This window comes from Leucoraja erinacea, chromosome 5 (assembly GCF_028641065.1).
Source record: "Leucoraja erinacea ecotype New England chromosome 5, Leri_hhj_1, whole genome shotgun sequence".
Taxonomy (NCBI): Eukaryota; Metazoa; Chordata; class Chondrichthyes; order Rajiformes; family Rajidae; genus Leucoraja; species Leucoraja erinaceus.
Window position 1 is genome coordinate 72,498,138 of NC_073381.1, and position 22,424 is coordinate 72,520,561.

Genomic DNA, 22,424 nt, shown 5'->3' on the forward strand with positions numbered 1-22,424 from the left:
TGCATCCAATGGGAGAGATAGATTGATGGAGAGGCAGGCGGAGGTGTGCCCTCTTATTGCACAGTGCAGGCATATATTCTATCTCTAAATGTTTCGGAAAGGTAGACATATAAATAGATAGAAAACTAAACCGGCAGACAGATTCTACGTTTTGTATCACATCTAGACAGTTACAGGACTTCAAATCTACCGCATTGATGGGATTTTCATTACAAGTAAATCCCTTGTCTATAGTTTATTATTTGGGATTAGAGCTGAACTTTGAATGTTACTGTTGAGTTAATAAATGTGCCTGTGTGGTGCAGCGGCAGGAGTCTCGTCATACGGAGGGCTACAGCGATTCACTTCGGATTGATCTTCTCCCCCACCCCAACTCCAGTTAAACCCATCAGTGGAGAGGGAGGAAAGGGGGAGAGAGAAGGATAGGGGAGAAGGAGCGAGCGAGCCAGAGGAGAGAGAGATAGAGAGAGAGAGGTTGATAGGGAGGAGAGAGAGAGAGAGAGAGAGAGAGAGAGAGAGAGAGAGAGAGAGAGAGAGAGAGAGAGAGAGAGAGAGAGAGAGAGAGAGAGAGAGAGAGAGAGAGAGAGAGAGAGAGAGAGAGAGAGAGAGAGAGAGAGAGAGAGAGAGAGAGAGAGAGAGAGAGAGAGAGAGAGAGAGAGAGAGAGAGAGAGAGAGAGAGAGAGAGAGAGAGAGAGAGAAAGCAGACAGCTGCTCTTCACATGAATGCACTCATCTTCTAAAGACCAGACTGCAAACATGCTCTGGAAACTTGTGGAAAATGTCAAATACGAGGACATCTACGAGGTGAGCAAACACGGAAATGGTTTATGTTTTATAGTTGAGCGAATTAATCGGATCTTGGAGTCCTGTCCGTCTTGATTGTTGAATGTACTGCATTCTCGATATGAAGCATTTATCATTAACGTCGTCGGATTGTTTGTCTCAACGGAATGTCAGATTCACCTCTGTTACAAAGAGAATTTCTGTGTTTTCACAACACACAAAATGTTAAAGGAAACATATTGTACACGTCGAATCGAGTTTGGGAATGGACGATTACAGCTTTTTGGTGCGATTTTCGTTAATGTAGCTATTTTATAGACATCTGCTAGGTTTTGCTTATCCAGCTACTGGAAAGGCAACTTGAACAAAAAAATGTTGTTATATTCCGGTGTCGAGCCGTTATTATAATGTAATTGCAGCCAAGTTATAAGGTATATTTTTAGATACAGCTTCGGAGGTCGTATGTGCTCTGTATTGGTGCCTGCAGCCGATGAAGTGAGACGGTGTCAGGCTAGGTATTGCGAGAGGTCACGTTCAGTCAGCGAGTAATTCTAGAAGCTGGTTAATGTTTAAAACAAAAGTTGTAGTTCGCACTTTTTTCGCATTGGAGTACTTTAATTTGTGGAAAGAATTTACAGAAATATGATATGTGTAAAGCGGTGAACGGGAAAGGAAGAGAAACTGGAGATTAATATTGTCAGTTGTGCTTAGAGCCAACAGTCCAAAAATTGCCATTGTGAGAAAGAGAAAAGGGTCAATGCTTTTATATGGAGCTTGCACTGACTAAAAGTTAAGGCAAATAGCACGCGTTTGAAAAAAGGGTTTATAATATGTTCCTGGAGTGGTCTGTTGAATGAAATGAATAGGATAACAATATATAAAGAGCCCAGAAAATGGCTTATACAGGCTGATGAATTGCTGCCAACGTTTTGCTTTCAGACCCTTTAGAGCGGCCCGGCGGGTAGCCGCCCTCTATAGAGCCACAAATGTCTCCGCTCTCAAGGCACTCGTCAGGCCAATTATCAACCGAAAGCTGGAAAAATCCAGGACATTTCCTTCAGAATTACAATACAAAGCAGCGTAAATCAATTTAGCTTTATCGCCTATGCTCACTCCATCCTTTATTAGGGAGAAACTATGATAACTTTTGTCCAGAACTGCGCAGCATCAGCAAAGATAAGATATTATTAAAAGTCTGTAGTGAATGCCGGTCTTCCTTTAGCAGTTTCTTTTAAACGATTAACCGAAAGACCATTGACTTATATCCAATCATTTTAATTATCAAGGGTATGTGAGGATTAGAACATATTTCCAGATTTTGTTTAATGCTATACAGTTAAGATGTCGAAATTGTTTAATGATTCATACATAATTAGATTGTCAAATACATTAAAGCAGATTAGCATTGAATGCAGACTTACACGGTACGCTTTTACCATCAGGAATAATTTAATTCATTTAAATAACAATTTATGTTTGACCTAGCTTTTCGTGCTGGTAAAGATAACTTATCAAATTATCTCCCCCAATTCTGTTGAAATGTAAAACCACTCTGGACTCTAATTGTTCAAAGTCTTTAATTGTAATCTTCAACTTAAAATTCAAAGTAAGACTTAGTTACTTGTCCCAAATGGACCACGCCGATGATCAGTGAGGGCTCTCGGTGCGTTTGGTTACAGACATTGGTCACTGGGAAAAATCCCAGTCATGTTGGATTCACTATCAGTGGAACGGTCGGAACACGTTTGGTTTGCAGGGACGGGTCGGGGCAATTGATGTCAGGAGAACGGGTTGATTTTTTTCCATAAACAGAAAGCGGAGAAGCCAGTCCAACGGGTTTGACATAACCCGGAACAAGTAGCGCACAGCATCACGCCTCCCCCCCACACAAAAAAAAAGCACCCGAACTAACCCCTCTGTCTTACATCAGCTCTGTAAACTTGATGGGTCTTTACAGAAACCCTTGTAAATGTTTTACAGCTGGCGGCAGGAAAGGAGGACTGTATTAAAAAATAAGTTAGATAACAGAAGGGACCGTGAGGACCAGATTTGCAACGCCTTCCACCATGGGCTATGATAACAAAGAAAGCTTTTGGCGGTAGATTCTTCCAAAAGCAATTTGCAAAATGTCTGGCGTCTCCCACTCACATATTGGCTTTGAGTCCTCCAAATTCCACGCAGTTTATTTTACGCTTAGAACACGTACTCTATTAAAAAGAGATCGGAGGCAGGCAATAACCTTTATAGTCTGTTAACCTACGAAAGGATTGTTTTCGTTTAAACCTGTTTGTTTCACTCTTTAATTTTCGGTGCAGCGTCACGTGATAGGTCTCGTGAAACATTCAAGATGCAAGACGTAGTTTATTTAAACAAATCTCTGGTAAGATCGACTTCACGTTGCCAAAGGGGCAAGTTGGAATCGATCTTATCAAGGCTGGCATTCTCTGATATTATGCATTGTTTTTAACACAGCTGACTTCAATTGGTGACTTTCTTTAATGAGATAACACAATTATTCAGTTTGCATGTCCCACCAGATTAAGTTTATAAAATCTGATGCTTTAAAACTGAAGTACTAATGCCCCATTAAAAAATATTCCATCGAAATAAAATGCACTTGTTTCTGGTTCTATCGATACTGATAACAAAATAGTTCCGACAAAAGTTACGTAACAAGGGCGTTGTAAAATTATTTTATGGAAATGTGTTAAAAAAAAACACTTAATATTTGCATGGTGAATGGCATTAGAGGGCATTTACGTACAAACGCCCCGAAAGGTTGGGCTATGTTAAAGAGGCCGCTGGGCACACGGAGTTTTAAACGAAGCAAAGCTTAGCCGAGTGTCCTGCTTCTTTAAGAAAGCCCATTCGCTGATCTGACTGAACTGTCTGACTACGGTCTTTTGGTTGTCTGGCTGTATTTCGACAAAACTTTTTTTTTCCTTGCTGTCCAAAAGTCTGGCCACGGTGTTACCAGTAACACCCACCACCACCACCACCACCCCTCCCCCCCACCGCTTGTCTGATTACATCCAGTAATTCTCGTCTGAATGAACGTCATTTACAATAGTAGGGTAGCGCTCGCTGGCCGCTTCACGCTCGATTTGCCACCATTCTTCCTTTAAGTATTCGAGTAATATTAATAGTCATGAATATCAATTATTATGAGGCGGTATAGAGTGGCAGAGAGGGATGTGGACAGTTACCATCTTGCTTTGGATAGGGGAGCACTGCTTGTGAAGTTGGAGTTTAAAAAATCTACAGTATTTGTCCTTTTTTTGAGCGATTTTGATGGATATAGTGTTGGAGATACTTCAGGCTATCGGTCGTCTCTCCCTGCAGTCTCTCTGCGTTTCTGGTTGAATTGTCTGTGATCAGATTTACTACAGATGTTAGTCCACACTTACACAGCTATGGTGAGTTGGATCAGTGCTCGATACAATCCCATTTCGCCACAAACGCCGGTGGCTTTATAATTTAGTCCATAATTGCAGGCTCTTTCTCTCTTGTTTGCACTGTTATCTAATCGGGTTTAGGTTGGCGCGTCACTTGGCGAAAACTTTCAACTACGCTCCATAGCTTTTGGCGATTTGAGGTTTTAGTTAAATATGGTGTTAAGTTTACTTGACATTCGACTTCGAATCCTGGCTGTTTGTTTCTGTTATGGTCGAGGCGGCTTTCCCGACACAGTTGCATTATTCGCCGTCACTGAATTTCGTAATTGTGCATTTCCTTCCGACAATGCCTTGATTTTAGATCTTTTTACGTTCCACGCGTGTTAAAATCCATCCGTGCCTTTATATTTCTTAATGTCTGAACTTACATGTGGCGAGTCTTTGTGGGGCCGTTTGTATGTTGGGATGTACGACTAACTCCAATTTACATTGTTTCATATTAATTGTAATATAACGTAATATAGTGTATTATGAAGCTCCTTGTACCCCTTCATCAACCCTCGTATTGGTTACCAACAAATACGCCGCCGCAACGCGTGACTTTATCATATTTATATTTAAAGATTTGTTTGGATTTGATGTTTACGAGGATATGATGATTCCCATCATACCCAGATTCCTTGTACAAATCCATTTGAACCTATGAAGTGATACCTAAAATCCGAAATCTAAAATTCGAGGCTAGTTGAGATTATATTAACGCTTACGGTTTATTAACGCTTACGGTTTATCCCCCCCCCCCCCCGTTATAGTTCACGCACATTGTTGTCAGGATCTTTAGCATTTTCATACATTTTTGCTTCCGTCTTGTTCCGTTTGACTTGCATTTGATTTGACTTGACAAAGCATTGCTTGCTTTGTTAATATTTTTGATCATTTATTAAACGTGTAGACAATATTTAATTGGGAAGGGGGGGGGGGGGAGAAGATAATACGTATTGCCTTCCATCAGTGCGCTGTGGTGGATGTTTTTGTTAATTTTGATGTAGTTGTGTGTCTTGTTGCTTTTTTGGTATGACTGTAGGGCAAATCAAATTACTTGTATGTTTTTGCATATGTGGCTAATAAATAAAATAGTAATAATTCATTTATTAGCCAAATATGCAAAAACATACAAGTAATTTGATTTGCCATACAAGTAATTTTCTTTGCTCCCCTTTGCATTCACTGTCTTGTTTCTTTTCGTGTGCAGAAAATACAGCATAAATGTGTCACGTTAAACAGTATTTGGACTAAACCCTGCTATTCCTTCTTTGCAGGACCGACACGATGGAGTTAACAGCCACAGTTCGAGGCTGTCCCAACTCGGGTCGGTCTCCCAGGGACATTATTCCACCGCTCCGCCGCTTTCTCACACCCCAACGTCGGACTTCCAACCACCTTATTTCCCTCCACCTTACCAACCTCTGCCATATCACCAGAGCCAGGATCCTTATACACACGTCAACGATCCCTATTCCCTGAACGCCCTACACCAACCCCAGCAGCATCCCTGGCAGCAAAGGCAGCGGCAGGACGTGGGCGCAGAATCCAGCCTTTTACACCAGCCCCGGGTTCTGCCCCAGATCACAGGGCTGGACCCTCGCCGGGATTACCCCGGCGTGCGGCGGCCAGACGTGCTTGTCCACTCTGCTCATGGACTGGATTCGGGAATGGGAGACAGTCTATCTCTACATGGAATCAGCCATCAAGGGATGGAAGAAATCCAGGTGAGTCAACTCATATTGAATTGGAATTTTAATTCAAATGCAGCTTTTATTGTAACTTTGCACGTCATTTATCTGGAGAGTAAAATTATGTTTGTAGTCAATGTTAAAGCAGTAGCTCAAGTATTTCGTCATCTTCGATTTGCAATGTTCCAAATATTAGCAGGAAGAATGCAAATTTCAAAGAGCAACGCATCCTGAGGAGGCAGAAACAGTCAAAATAGATCAATCTCTGGACTTTATATGAGTTTATTTCAAAAGACAAAAGTCATCGGTACAAATTTGGTCGACAAAGTTTTATTTTACATTGCATTGATATATTTTGACGAAGTCTGGCTACTGTGGGAAAGCGGCCCATAGAGACCAGTGCGAGGTGCAAATGATCAGCTATCGTTTAGCAATCTATACTTCAGAGCATATATATCTTCAGCTATTAGCACAAAATCTGTTTCTGTTAAATAAATATACTGTCGGCCAAAAAAATCGCTTATCAGAACTGCCCCCCAGAGAGGAAATCATATTGGATAAGGAATGATAGTGCTTCATCACACTATTTTCGGGTGTGCGTGGAACGATTTACTGCATCTAATCCATTTGAATTGTTATCTCAATTTATTTTGCTAAATCAATTTCATAGATAAATAAATGTAATAACATCGTAGTTGTTAGTTAGATGAGATGAAATCGGATGCAGACTTAGAGCCTGTGTGAAATTAGAAAACTTCAAAACTCGTGCCATACTTAGAATGGGAGGTGGGGTGTGGAAAGAAGGGGGCGTTTACTGACCACACAAAGTACGAAGTACTGGACTTCCTCTAGTTTAATAGTAATCAGGGGTAGCTTTAAGGGAACAGTACAGCGTGCTCGTTGTCGCAATTATCTTATGGGATTTGTTTGAGTAAATTATTGTTACTTCGTTGCCAATACTATGTGTGCACGTGTGTGGAATTTGGGAATTATGAGGGGTATGTAGGTAATAGTTAGAAAATTACGAATTTGATTACCCTGAAAATCAGTACATTTTCCATGAAAATATGCTTATTAACTGCAGGGTCCTGATAAAGTACTGGCCTTTCTCAATGGTGATCTATTTGTGTGTGAATAGTCACCAAGCATTGAGGATTGATACAGTTGTTACTGATGTACGTACCTGAATTGAAACATACCATTACTGTAGAAGCTATTGGAGCCAATATTTTCTTAATTCATTTAAATAAGCATATTTCAAAAGAAAACAGTTTGAATAAAAAAGTACCATCTCTTAATCAAATATGGCCGCTATAGCCAGCAATTCTGTCTTCTCAATGATGATCGTTTGTGTAGCGTCTCTTTTATTTCAGGCAAGTTTAATACAAAGGAAAACTATGCACATTGAATTATTAATTTGCAATTGGTAAGTGCAAGTATGGACACCTTTGTGAATCCTGTCTGTTGAACAGACATGGTTTACAGCACTCATTCCAATAATCCTAGCAGAACTGTGCTTGGCTTGGATGTTTGGTTTTGATTCGCTCTTTTAATAAGTAGCAATCCGGTTATAGTTTTAGTGGTTTGTTAATAATTAAATCTTCCTTTTTTATTCAAGCTAGATAAACTCAGTTCAAATAACTAAATTGTAAATAATCGAACATGAACACATTATTTTACAAAGTGCTTAATGCTGCAATTGGTGTGAATCCCAGTTGCAATCTGGTTCCCGGTATTTCCATTTTAACTGGCATTTTTTAGAAGGCGAAATGGCAATCACGGACTGAATGTTACACTGATTTATGCAAAAAAAAAAAGAATATTATCGCTTCCAAATGTTCACAGGGGACAAGTTTCAGGTCGTTTTGGACATCTGTCCTTCTATAGCACGTTGGTTTGGTAGCTGCTACCGTCTGAACAAATGAGGCGTTGATGTAGATTTATTGATAGCTACATCACTTATTGTATTGCTGTCTTCCCCGTGAAATGTTTTGTACGCGTGTTCGACTACGCTTTTCAGCAGGGGGGACTACATTACTCCAGCCAGGCTTAGAGCTAGACGCTTTAACCACAGAAGGGCTATCATTTAAGCATGCATTTGTTCATTCACGGTTATTGTAATGTGCGCGTGTTATTTTGACATAACTGTGATTATTTTTGCAAATTTAAAATTATGCGTCCAGGATGGGACCACATTAACGTCTCGGTATCCTTTCTATACTTACCATATTATTTTGCGATTTCAACTCAAGACGAATGGCGTCAGTCGTAAAATTAATCGTATAGTGTCACAATGATACATGCACATATATCTGTCATCAAGATTTTAATGTGATTCTTTTTGATTGTAGGATGATATTCTGTTGTACACGCACCAAGCTTCAGAGCACTAGTAATATCATTCACTATGTGGCCAAAGTCGATTCATCTCCTAAATATATATTTGCAGTAAAGGTGTATTTGGTATTCCAAAACCGACCCGTGACATTGTAGCCAATGTGCCTAGAATGGCAGGTCACGTTTTATATGTTCAGTGTTTGTTCTATAGTTCAGAATTGTTTCGAAATGAATATATAACAATTACCTTAAGCGTCCAACCGCATACGGAAGTGACAGGAATAACTTCCACGTCACCTTGAAACATTAAATATATAGACAGTGGAGCATTACTTAGTCACCCCGTTTTAAAATTTAACAAATAAAAAGTCAGGAAACAAAAAAAATGATTAGAAAAAACTGCAAATTATCAAGGACTTTTTTTTATTTACAAGACTTTGGATGTCCCTCCTAATTTCCTCTTAAAACGACCCACAGCCAGATTAGGTTTTCTTGGAATTGAGATAGTCTCAATTGCAAAAACAATCAGATTCCCGCACCATGGTCCGTATTTTGGAAACAATATTGCGAAACAAAGAAGAACGCAGTGATTGCTCGGAAACACGATGCATTTGGAGTACCGTTCGACATTTATCATAAATTGCTCAAAATAAAACTGAATTATCATGGATAACTGTTTCAGCGAATAGTGGATCATGTCTGCATGATAGTGCAATAGTGCAGATGATAGCGCCAGAAACGCCTCTGAACAGGAATCCATCCTTGCATTGTGCAAACATAGGCTTTCTTTTTTAGTGAGTAGGCATCTAATCAAAACCGACGGGTTTATTTTTAACGTCGCCGTCTTGGAATTATCTCCTGAACTATTTTGCTGATTTTAACAAATTTAAATGAAAGCATGCATGATTATCTGGTGCAAATGAGATTTCTTAAAGTATAATTATTTCGGCACAAATGCCCAATACGTCATCGCCCCTCTAATTTGTCCATTCATTTAGATTTAGATTTTACTTGTCCATTTATTTGGATTTTGATTCCACATAATATTTGGCGACGCAGTGTAAATTTGAGCTAAAATAATTAAAAATATTATCAATACGCTAGTCCTATTGGGCTCCGGCAGGTCAGCCAGACTATTAAAACATTTCAACTAACATTATCGCACTTAAACAATTCGAGTATATATGTTGTCTGATACATTAGAAATAGAGGTATAAAGTATAATATGGATGATTTCAATGAACAGTTTGCATTTGATTAAACTAAACGCTATTTTGCATTAATATAAAAAATGGAAGAAAAAAAATTGAATTCGATAAGATTATTGACTATTCTGGTTGCTAAAATGAAAGCACGTTTTCCAGAATGGTTTCGAACCTTTCCATGAACAGTTACGTGCTTAATATTTTTGTTTCCCTGTATACATTCTGAAGCCAGATGGTAATATTATCTCCACTGGTAACCAATTTAACTGTCCCGAGTATGACATTATTGGAGCCAACACGCCTTCCCCCATTGCAGCACCCACTCGCCACCGCTCACCCACCCCCATTGCAGCACCTCCTGCCTCCCAGGACACACACACACACACATCCCACAAGAAGACGTAATCTAGTCAACCGATTCCCATCCACCTAAAATGCAAACATAAATTAAATAAAATGTCATTTCGTAAAAACTTGCAGCATTTTCTGTGTGCTCAGCAAGGAGAACCTTGGCGAGTGAATACTTGGCCATACCCTAAGACCCAGGCTGGGCCGAGGTGCTTATGAGATAGAATTTACCATCAAAAGTATAGTTTCCATTATCAAAACGCGCTGAAACGGGTAAATGTTAAACTTGGTGCACGCAATAAGCGGCCCTCTAATCTTTGAGTCTTTAGCAAAGTTTACAGGTTTCGCAACTGTTTGGGGTTTTCCCCCGGATGCAAAGGCTGGTTTGATTTCCGTCACCATTTGCGGGGGAACGGTGCCAAGAAAACAAAATGACGAAATACAACCTCCTCCTTAAAAAAACCTCAAATATGCAAACGTCGGCATTTTGTAAATTAAAATTTTGATTAAAGACCAAAGATGAAGGGTGTCGACATTTTGTTGACAAAGTTGAGTTATTTAGGTTACAACGATGTTACCCTCAAATACTTGTTACTACTTCGAACTTTGGATTATTTGGTTAATTGAAAATGAAAACAACACTAAAGTCTGTCAGAATTAATCATAATTCGGCGAATAGATTTTTACCCAGGAGGAGAAACGGGAGGAAAGTGTTTACTTGGTTCATTGACGATGATCCCCAACGATGCATTTCGTCCTTATGATCGAGTTCCTCCTAATTCAGCAGTGGATATTTTTCGATAATCACCCCTTTCTTTCAATATCAGGCTTTATATTGGAACAGATTAGTTGTTATATATTTTAATTAAGGACCAATTGGGAGAAACATTAAAATGAAGAATATAACTGTTATTTTGACTTACAAAAAGTACCTGAAAGATAATATCCACAAGATAAGTACAGTGATAATACTTTAAGGGTCAGCGGCAGTTTTTTTTAAATAAGAACAAAGGGGAATGAACTTTAACCAAATAAGCAGTTCTTGCCCTAGGCTGAGGAATGATGTTGAATTTTCTACCATTGAGCGTTGCAAGCGAGTGAGATCTCATTGTCCCCCAATGATCACATATAGTTCCCTGAATCAATTCCTTGTCCCAGTTTTTATATCTCCGCCAGCAAAACTGTCACAAGTCTCGCTATAATATTACTCCGCGTTTCAAAGTAATTTCTCGCTATGGCGATTAATATATATTACAAAATCCACCGTGTGGGCGCATCTCTTCGACATCACTTTGGTGCACATTCGCGCAGAAAGTCTAACTCCCGTGATACTCGCATCGCGTAGATTGTATCTGGCGGCATGTAATCCAGCCTGGTAAACATTGCCAATCCTTTCATCTGCACCGCTCTGTGTTTAAATTACAATAGCCGGATTAAATATGACACATAGCTTTATTTTTAACAACAGTGACTCTCATTTCGAGTCACCTGTGGACCTGCACAAATAAACAACATTTCGTAAACTGGCTAGCATTTGTGCAACCTGGCAAGAAAAAATGCCTTAATACAAGAACGGAGATTTTTAAATTGCCATTTATATGTGTGGAAATTCTGGGTATATCGTACGAGAATTATTGTATGATATTTATGGAGATAATTCTTCTCCTCGCCTGCCACACCCATCAAGCGGTTTTAACGACCTTGCTTCTAAATGGAACATACATCAGGATCTGGCTAATTGTAGACAAAAGATATTAACACGCCACCTAGGAAATGGGCCATTCTGGCTTCAAGGATACAAGCCTGCTTTTAATTTGAAAGCGAGTAATTTGAAATATAGAGGGGGCGCCACTGAAGGCACGGCGTAAAAAGGAAAGCAAACAATAAAAATTAGACCAAATGCAAGGAGGATACGTTCAGTAAACTGTTTGTAAACGTGCACGCGTTCCCTTTTGCAATTTGTTAAAATCCCGCTGTTCGCATCCCTTTAAAGCAAAGAGTCTGGTAATTAAAAGTGTGAGTTGTTTTTCCCTCATTTCCGCATGCATTTCTAATTAAATCTTTATGATACTCTCTGTGACTATTAACTGCCAACATGCTGCGTGAATATCCTCTACAAAAACCCAGCAGGCGGTGATAATTAGATAGAAAATCAAAGTAGACCTTTCTCATTAGCTACACAAACTTCTCCTGAACATTTTGCTGAAGTGGTTTACTCTAAAGCTCATCTCAAAATATTTTTTCTCCAAAATTATTGCCCGAAGGAAACACGCGTATCTTGTGATAAAAAATATTACTGATTGAATGTATGCAAGATAATTTACTTTTCAATTTATTAAGAGCTAGCATTAGTGAGTCCAGCTACTTTGAATTCGATGCCGTGATATTTCATTTCACTATATATGCTATCACCCCATTGCCTATTGTCTATAACAGACTAAAGCACGTGTCTAGGAGACACGTGGACATTGTCCCACGCTCTGTTAACGTTGCTTCCACCACCATGTAATAATAAATCGCATGCATTCAAATTAAAATATATGTTGGAAAACTTTTTTTATATCTACCAATGTAAAATATGTTTTGTAGATTAAATATTAGAAATTCTAGATCATCAACGTCAAAATCGTAAACGTAAAAAAGCATGTAATAAGGTGTAACATTAAATACATGTTGTGTAAAGCAAAGCACTAACATGAAGTTTGAAGGATTAGTAAAATGATAAAGTAGCGCTTCCTTAAATTATCTCCAATCTTTCAGAAGGAATTAAATATGTAACCCAAATTGTTAAACTCCAGTGTATGATATTGGTTTTTTCTTTTAATTATAGTAGGCGATGGGGGACTATCACTCTGGGTTTTTATTTTGTTAATGTAGATGGTCGTTGATGAAGCATGGCTTTTAGCTCAAGCAAATCTGAGGTACATTCCAAAATTGCAATTCCTGGAAAACCTTGGATAAAAGCAATTACACGAGACATCTATGATTATTTGAAGAACATACAAGAGCTAAATCCTCGGAGGGTTACATATTACTTATTTTGTTTAACCAATGTAGATGTAAATAACCAAAACAGAAACAAAGCTAATCATTTAAGAAATAATCGTGCGTGTCGTATGGCATTAACCGTCTGACGCTAAGGGTCAGATTATCACACGCATCTGAACACAAGAACACATAATAAGCTTTTGCAGTTGCACGACCACGATTTAATTAAAGATGTGGCAAGATTTTGTTCTGCCTTGTTCTAAATGGGTCAATATAGCATAGCGTAATTTCCAAACTCTAGTCTCTAGATGAGTGAATTTCTCCAGAAACTAATTCAAGGAAGGGTATGTGCGTTTTTTTCTCAACATGATCTACTGAAGGTTCATTGCTGACAAACGTTGCAATAATTTATGTCTCTGTTGAGAAAAAACTAAAATATCATACATCTCCTAACATATATTTACTTCAAAGAAGAATTAACATTTTAATTAGTTACTCGTTTAGTCAGTAACATTTGCTTTGGAAGAATGACAGTATGTTTATTAATGATACTATTACATAATTATCTAATCGGAGATGCTCACATGTGCTATTTTATTAAGCATGTATCATGAACATACGTATTATTGTATAATGCATTGAATATATAGATGTTATTACACACATATTTGCACAGCTACATATAGCTGGGTAAATTTGCCACTAGGTAAAATATGTTAAATTCATTTACATAGCTGTACATTTTAAACAAATATATGCTTTTGTTCATGAATTTGTTCGGAATGTTTTCCGCGATAACAACAAAAAGCGCTTGGGTCCCAGATGTTAGGCAGCTTATTTTCAGATAATATGTAATTTTGGAGAATTTGATTTCCTTTGGTAATTTCGTCTTAGAATAATAAACCCTCAAACAGGTAATATAAATGGAAATAACAGATAGTCGATTTCAGTTGAGCTTGATTTATATACATGACTGTTTAATATCAAGTCAATTTGAATTGTGATATGACCTTTTTTTTATATATATTAACAGGCTTTGGATGACACGGGTACCACTGGCATGAGTTTATTGGACCAGTCCGTCATTAAAAAGGGTATGGAATATAAAACACAATTAATATGCATGGTTAAGTTGTTAAGTCAATAGTTTGTATTCCAATAACCATGTAGAATGAACCTTCTTAGCTATATACGTGTAACCTCATATCGACAGTGTCTATTAAATTCATTGAATTTAGAGCCATCGCAACAGTACCACATTTTAGATTGGCTAATTGTACTCATATTCACTGAAACACACCAACCTCGCTTCCTTTATTGAGTAAATTGTATATCAAATATTTTTCTGGGTCTAGAGAACAGAGAGAAATTGTAGATTATTTCCATGCGGTAATAACGCACAATGCACTGATGTGTTCGTGTCCAGCCCTTTCTTAGATGGAATTAGACAAGAAGACTTATCTTAATTTAAGAGCAACATTACTTGATGATCCAACACGTAGCAGTTTATGGATATCATAAAACAACACGTTGTTTATAAATGGTATAGCTTCTTTACAGATATAACATTGAGACTTTATGGAGTTTTATGTTACAAAGAAACCTTAGTTTGGAAATGAAATATATAACAGAGTTTCTATTAGCTGAAAGGTGAATGGGTGGTTGAATCGATGGCAAGCTGGATGGTAGACAAAATATGATTGCAAATGAAAAGAGTTGACAGCCAGGGAGACGACGGATGGACATTCATCAGACAAAAGTATCTAAATTTCCATCAGTAACTATGGACATAAGCCCGAAATAAAGTTTAACTGAAAATCCCGTTGGTCAAAACGAATCTTTTCAGAGCAAACGAAAAATGCACGTAGCGTTTGAATACAACGTAATATTGGACGATAGCCAAAAATACCAGTTTTATTTATTGCAAAACAAAATCCGATGTTTAAACTCGCGTTTGCCACTTTAAAGCATGCGACAACATTGGCCTTTTTTGAGGGAAGGGGGTCACCGGGTCATGCATAAGCCTGACATCACTATGCTAGAGACTACTTTGTTGCTGCGACTTTTCGTATTATTGTAACCAGAAGAAATATATTCGCATTTAGCTCGAAAGCATCAACTTGCCTTGTTTGGGGTTGTTGACATGGCTATGTTAAGCAAGCCGTATTTGGGGAGGGACTGGGTATGGTATGATAGTTATGTGTTTTGTTTCATCCTGCTGTCAAAGTTCAGTCGATTGGTGGTTTGCAGTGCTTATTTTGATGGTATCATGATCTCAGCATTGTACTTTTTATCTCTGCCGGCAGGTTTTCTGTGTATGAGGTTACTGGGCCATAGTATTCTTGGTTGCATTCGCGTCGGAGTTCTGTTTTCGTGTGTTCCTCATAACTTGTGTTATTAGGATCCCCTGAGTCACGCCAGGTTGCTTTCCTGTACAATATTACCAGCAGGGTCGTGCTTCCGTTCGCACGCACCTCCCGTTTGTTTTTTTGTTGTTTTTTTGTCGGGGGGTCTGTGTGTGGTAACCTGTGCTAAAGTCCTGTGATTGTTCTGCCGTTCTCTGCACCTTGCTATCTCAGAGCAAGCTCCGTGAACCATGTACAGACCAACTTTCTAGTTTCTCCACGACTGACTGATCAGCCTGCGCCAATCTCCGTCAGCAGGTTAAAAATACACACGCAGGCACACGCACGCACAACCAAAGGGGACAAAAATATGCATGCTCTCAGTTGTAACATCACCGGGTGAATATAAAGAGACACCATATCCGCTCCGGCCGCCTGAACTCTTTTCAAAGAAACGCGGTGGCTGCAATTTCCGCTGTTTGAATTCGATGTGATTGAGCGCATTTTATTCAGACAAATACTCACTGCAAGTGTTCAAAGATGATGCCAAATTTTAAAACCGTGACTGACTACTGATTCAAGAGTCAAGAGTCAAGAGTGTTTATTGCCATATGTACCGATCAACGGAGTAACGGAATTGTTACTTGCAGCAGCATGCAGGCCTGTAAACACAATACTAATAAAACACATAACTTAAAACACAATTAATTAATTAATTAATTAATTAATTAATTTATAAAATAAAAACATAATTAGTGCTAAAGCGGAAGTGCTCTGTGCAACCAAGGCGGTTCATTGTTCATTTAGTGTTTGTTATATTCAAGAGCCTGAAGGTTGTTGGGAAGAAGTATTCTTAAACCTGGTGTTCACAGTTTTCAGACTCCTAAACTTTCTTCCCAATGGTCGGAGTGAAATCACTCCTTAGTGTGGTGTGAGTCTTTGGCGATGTTGGCTGCCCTTTTTGTAGCAGCGCCTCCCATAGATCCCCTCGATAGAGATGCTGCAATCTTTAGCTGGTCGCAAACTTTAGAATAAAAATATGCACTTGAATGAAACTTAGTGATTTGGGACTTAATTTGGGTGGTAACTCCTCCAGTCACAGGGTTTAGAATCACCACTTCAACAGAATGAAAGTAAATAGAATCAAGTCCCCTGTATAACAACATACCTTTCGAACATTTTCCATTACAATGACTAAACTATAAAACAGATTTTTAAAGATGTATGTAATGCGCCCCCCCCCCCCTTCCTAAAGTCTGACTAACTTTTCATAAAAGAAACGGTGATCTGTACTTCTGCCTTAACTGACGCAGATAAGTAACGACACGGCAACAGCTGTGAGTTATTACAGCTACTAAGTTCTCCCAGAGTTATCTTTCCTTGTACCATTAACTTTCTTCAGAAGTACAGGCCATTACCAGTCAAATAATTTAGCCCTTGACACGTTTTGTAATCATTTTCTGTAAAGACAACGTCCTTAACCAAAAATTGCCTTTTAAAACAAAATTACAAGAAGGGCAACGGATTACATTTGCCGAGGAAGTAGCTTTTAAAGATTGGGAGTAAGATGAGCAAACTGTCAGATAAAGGCCGATGAATAATTGTAGCTCGGAGTGAACAAAGTAATTGCAAATTATCGCAGACTTTTCACACACATTATACTTTATAAAACTACCTCCTGAATCAGTTAGTGTTCGTGAGAATATCTTAAGCTATGAGGAGTTCTAACCAATGTTTGTAGCAATTTCCAGAAGTCTCCAGCAAATCGGCGAAACACGCTAGACTGGCGATTTTCCACACTCTAGCTTTAAGTCACTTCAATCTGCAGCGAGCAAAGAGGAAAGTTATTTTCTACATAAGTAAATAGTTGGATGCGACTGTTCGCCTCCGTATCGGGAAATCTTCATCGTCTTTCCCCATTCGGATTGAGCAGTAATTATATGCGAAACCTTGGCAAAACAAACGCGTTGGAGGTAAAGATAGCTTCACCGGTACCTGGTGGTAAATTCACACGAAAGGGTCGTGGAAACTGCGATAGAATATATAACAGAAACAGAAATAGACGCAAAAGGAAGCCACTCGGCCCATCGCGTCTGTGCTTGTCATTAAAGAGCTACCCAGCCGAATCCAATTTTTCAGCACTTAGTCCCAGTAATCCCGGAGCAGTGACTGTCACAAAGACAAGAGGGCAATAAAACAATTCATTGTGCATAATTCAAGGATAACACCATTAAATCGTTTATATTTCAATTTTTGCACATCATTAAGAGAATGGGTATTTGCATAAACCTAGTTTCCCCGTGGTGCCTCCGTTTATTCTTACACAAATTGTGTTTGATTATCTTATCAACATTTCAGGAAAGCTACCCTTGCATGTAAACTCTGTTTATAATCTAACAAATTTATGTTTTTCATTCAATAATAACTAGTTGAATATTGTGCAGTGTAGGGCTCTCCTTCAAGAGCCAAGAGCCAAGAGTCAAGAGTGCTTTATTGTCATATGCTCCAGACAGAACAATGGAATTCAAGTCCGATATTAGTTTGGTGGATCGGGTGAAGGCAAGATCAAATGGAATCCTCGCCCTAAATAAGACGTCCCGGCGCGGTTCATTAATGTGCTATATATTGAGTGGCTGAAACACCAGCCTTACACCTGTCCGGCACCCAGAAAAAAAATTAATGAGATGGAATTAGTTTGCTGAGGCTAAAGATAGTCAATTGATACCAACAAGGGCAAGGCATGTTGTGTTTGACAATTATGGTGAAAGACGCGGAACAGATAAAGCAAATGGAATCATAGAGTCGTAAATCAGATTATTATCCCACCACATCTATGCCGACCAGTGGTTACCCATCTGCATTAATCTGGTTTTCCAGTACTTGACCCACAGCCTTCTATGCCCAGGTAGTTTAAGTGGTTGTCCAGTTAAATACTGCTCATGACTGTTTCTGTCACTCTCACAGGCAGTTTATTCCATGTACACACCCCTCTCCGGGTGAAAACACTTGGCCCCAGTTCCCCTTTAAATATCTTACCTAGAACCCTAAATCTATGTGATCTAGCTTTATTTCTCACCAACGTTATGCAGTTTACCATTTTTTTGCCTGTGATCTTTTTAATTTAAAAACTAAACTTTAGTCTTAATAAATAAACAAATAAATATATATATATATATAAACTCATAATACATTATACACAAGTACAGAGTAGTAACAAAATCAAGACTGCCATTTGTAGTTTGCAATGAAATAGTTATCAGATTAAAATATTACCCTGGTGTATATTCCTTAATCATATCCCCTCTTATTTTCCACCACTGCGGGGAAAGCGGACCTAGCATCTCCGGTCTCTACTCATAACAGAAATACTCCATCTCAGGCAAAATCATGTTGTAAATCCTCCACAGGCCTGGAGATTCCGTAGTTGGTCCATTTTCATAGAGAGGCTCATTGAATTAATTTTTTTTTAAAAACTAACCAATGGCGCAAGATTCCCAGCGAGAAAACGATTGACACAGAGTGAGAAAAATGCTGTTGCTAAGTTGCAAGCGGTGCAGTACAAAGGGTAAGGTTACCGCCCCTTTATTCCCAGTATACAGAAAAAAAACATTAATCATGAGTGTAATGAAGGTATGGGAAAATGCGCCGTACCGTCTTTAACTGCAAAACTGATAAAACACGTTTTACGTGTTAGAAGAATTTGGACCTAATGCCTGAGATAGGGATTAAATCATTTAGCGTTATTTTATTCATTGAACTATGGGTGATTGGTGACAGATTTGCCTATGCCCATATTGCTAACCCCCCCCACTCCAATCATCCTGAAGATGGGTCCCCACCCGAAACATCAGCTGTCCATTCCCTCCACAGATGATGCCTGAACCATTGAGTGAACCGTTGAGTTGAGCACAGCATCTTGTGTTTTGCTCAAAATTCCAGCACCTGTAGTTTCTTGTGGTCCCATATTCCTTATCAATTTCAGTTGACAGAGATCTAGCAATTCTAGATTTGTAACTAACAAAAACTCCTAACATCTATTCTATTTGCAGAAAAAGAAACTGCAATGTTTTACCACTTTTTCCATGGTGATGGATTTCCTTTTGTTTGCTCTGCGTGAGCTGGCTCTAATTTTTAGACAATGCTTCCCAGTATGAAACTAAGCAGACAGGGGAAGTGAGCTTTTTGAAGCACTCCATCAGTTTCAATAGACAACCTGAAATTGATCAGACCACTTCTTAAATTTCTACATTTCAGAGAATGCCAACCTAGATTTTCTAAACTTTTCTTGTAATTATAATCCCGGAGCTTGGGTATAGTTCTGGTAAATCTATGCTGCACTCTCCCTGTAAAGCTAATATTTTCTTCATTCACATTCCTTCCATTGTGCTCGAACCCAATCTTTGTATAGTCGTTGCCTATCTCTTCATATTCAGCCTTTGTATTCTACAATCTCCTTGATGTAAAGATCAGGATTGCATTTATCTTTTTATCAATACATACGGATTGATGTGCCTCTGGGCATCCCATTATTTCTAGATTTTCACTATTTGTAAGACACTGTTACGCCTCTTTTTCAGGTCCACCTTGGATGACTTCACATTGTTTCGCTTAAAATGTATTTCCCCTTAATTTTGTCCTTTGACTTAATGCTTTCATATAAATCATTCATTATATTCCCCATCTTTATGCCGCTTTCCATCTCATCCGCTATACAATATGTTCTTGAGACACCGATATAGAATAGTTCTGGCTACATATTGCAAATAAGAAACTTTTCCTGCTATCACATCTAGCACATAGCCAAATTCTGGGCCAGGTCACACATCTGCATCCATTTCATCTTCTGCTGATTGTCTTTATTAAATGCCTTCTTGAAAACTACGTAAATAAAATCAACTGTAACTCCCGTATCAACTTGCTTAGTTGCATTTTAAAATTGTAATCATGTTCATCGGGTATGACTTCAAGCTGGGTCAAAATTGCAACGTGTTCCTTCATGTTGTTCTTTATACTGAATTCAACAACTGAAGTTAGTTAAAATAACTTGCTATCCCTCTGTCATCTTTCTTTCTTTTAAAATCTTTTTATTAGCTTTTTTTCCAAAAACAAAAACAAAAACAAAAAACAAAACAAAAAGAATAATGGAAAAAAACAGGTATAACTAAATATGATATATGATACATAGGGATCAGGATTAAACATATAAGAAAAAAACTAAAAGATAAAAAGAAAAAAAAAAGAAAAAAAGAGAGAAAAAAAAGGTCAACTAGAAAAACAAAAGCAAAACAGAAATATGAGAGTCCCTATTTGTCCAGTATCTTTGATAAAATTCACATGGCAAAATATAGACATCTCTAGTCCTTTTAAAATCGTGAATTCTCCAAGAGGAATAACATGGAGCTACTGTGAACAATGCTCAGCATTGACTCTGTGGGTCAAAAGGCCTATTTCCATGCTGCATCTCTAAACTAAACCAAACTATTGTTACTTTCCTTAAAATAGTTTTGACAAGTCCCGTCCCTGGTTACTTTAATAACCACAAACTGTTGGAAAGCGGCCAATCAAAGTCACTACAGAGAGAAACAACGTTCTCGTTTCAAGATTATGACCTGTTAACATCAGAGATGTTAAGTGTCAAGAATATTAAAATCTGTGAAAATCTGAACTCTGTTCATCAGATTTGCTTCACAGATGCTGCGTGTGCTGCTGAATATTTCCAGTATTTTCCATTTCTATTCCATGTTTATAATATCTGAAGTATTTTGCGTTTGCATTGGTATTAGTTCCCAAAGGATATTAAAGTTCTATCCTCTAAGAGACAGAGATTCACACTATGTGAAAAGAGGCCCTTCGGTCCAACTTGCCCATGCTGACCAAGATGCTCCATCTACACTAGTCCCACCTGCATGCATTTGGCCCAAATTGCTCTAAATTTGTTTTATTCATGTGCCTGTCCAAATGTCTTTTCAATGTTGTTGTTACACCTGCCTCAATTACTTTCTCTGATAACTCGTTCCCCTTAGGTTGCTATTAAATCTTTCCCATCTCACCTTATACCTATAGAGTCATACAGTGTGGAAACAGGCCCTTCTGCCCAACTCACCCACACTGGCCAACAATGTCCCAGCTCCCCTAATCCCACTTGCATGCGCTTGGTCCATAACCCTCCAAACCTGTCCTATCCATGTACCTATCCAACTGTTTTTTAAATGATGGGATAGTCCCAGCCACAACTACCTCCTCTGGCAGCTTGTTCCATACACCCAGCACTCTCTATGTGAAAACGTTATCCCTCTGATTCCTATTAAATATTTTCCTCTTCAGCTTGAACCTATGCCCTCTGGTCCTCGATTCCCCTAATCGTGACAAAAGGCTCTGTGCTTCTACCCGATCTATTCCTCTCATGATTTTGTATACTTCTATAAGATATCCCCTCATCCTCCTACGCTCCATGGAATAGAGACTCAACCTGTCCCCATAACTTACACCCTCCAGTTCTGGCAACATCCTCGTCAGCATTATGTCCACTAGTTCATGATTCCTCTACTCAGGGGAAAAGATTCTGTGCATCTACCCTATCCATTCCCCTTACAAACTCTTCTATTTAAATACTAACACAAAATAATTATTCAGCATCTAATATTTTTGTATTTTTTATCTACAATATTATTATTGCTCATTTTCAATGTGGCATACTTTTGTTTCCCTAATATACTTGTAAAAGCACATATTAATGTTGATACCCTTTACAATTCATTTTCCACATATATTTGGGACATTTGCAGAATTTTCCTACAGAAAATTGCTCTAAATGGTTTGAAAAAAATCTGTAATTTTCTGACTTGAGCAAGGAAATTGATGAAAGACCCACATATTCCAGCATTTCTCCCCTCAGGATAGTCTTGCTGACTTCCAATTTCTACAGACTGTAATCCAAGCGCACAGCATTTTGCACCTATTTTCAGTCTATATTATTTATATTATGTTGTTACATTACAGTTAGCAAATGTAATGTACGAATAATTACTCTCTAAGAAACCGAAAATCATCCACTTCTTCTGGATATCCAGGGAATGAAGGGATGTGGATTTTGTGCAAGTAGTTAAGAAATGGCTTGGCATAATGTTCAACACAGTCATTGTCTGCTGAGGGGTCTGTTCTTGGTCTGTACCAAAATTATGTTCCAAAATTGCTTTGCTTTTGCTGCATCTTTGCATTTATACATTCTAAACTTTGTATCTGCTGCCAGGAATTCTGTACTTACTAAATTTACAGTGTGGACATTGCTAT

General features: G+C 38.4%; 1 protein-coding gene across 1 annotated transcript in view; it reads left to right on the forward strand.

Annotated features, from left to right (window-relative positions):
- The first annotated feature begins 611 nt into the window (after positions 1–611).
- LOC129697395 (transcription factor AP-2-beta-like) overlaps positions 612–22,424 on the forward strand; it is a 49,630-nt gene continuing 27,817 nt past the window's right edge. The window contains 3 exon segments of the mRNA XM_055635903.1: positions 612–804; positions 5,498–5,947; positions 13,823–13,883. Of these exon segments, the coding sequence (XP_055491878.1) occupies positions 724–804; positions 5,498–5,947; positions 13,823–13,883 (592 nt within the window). The 5' untranslated portion in view covers positions 612–723.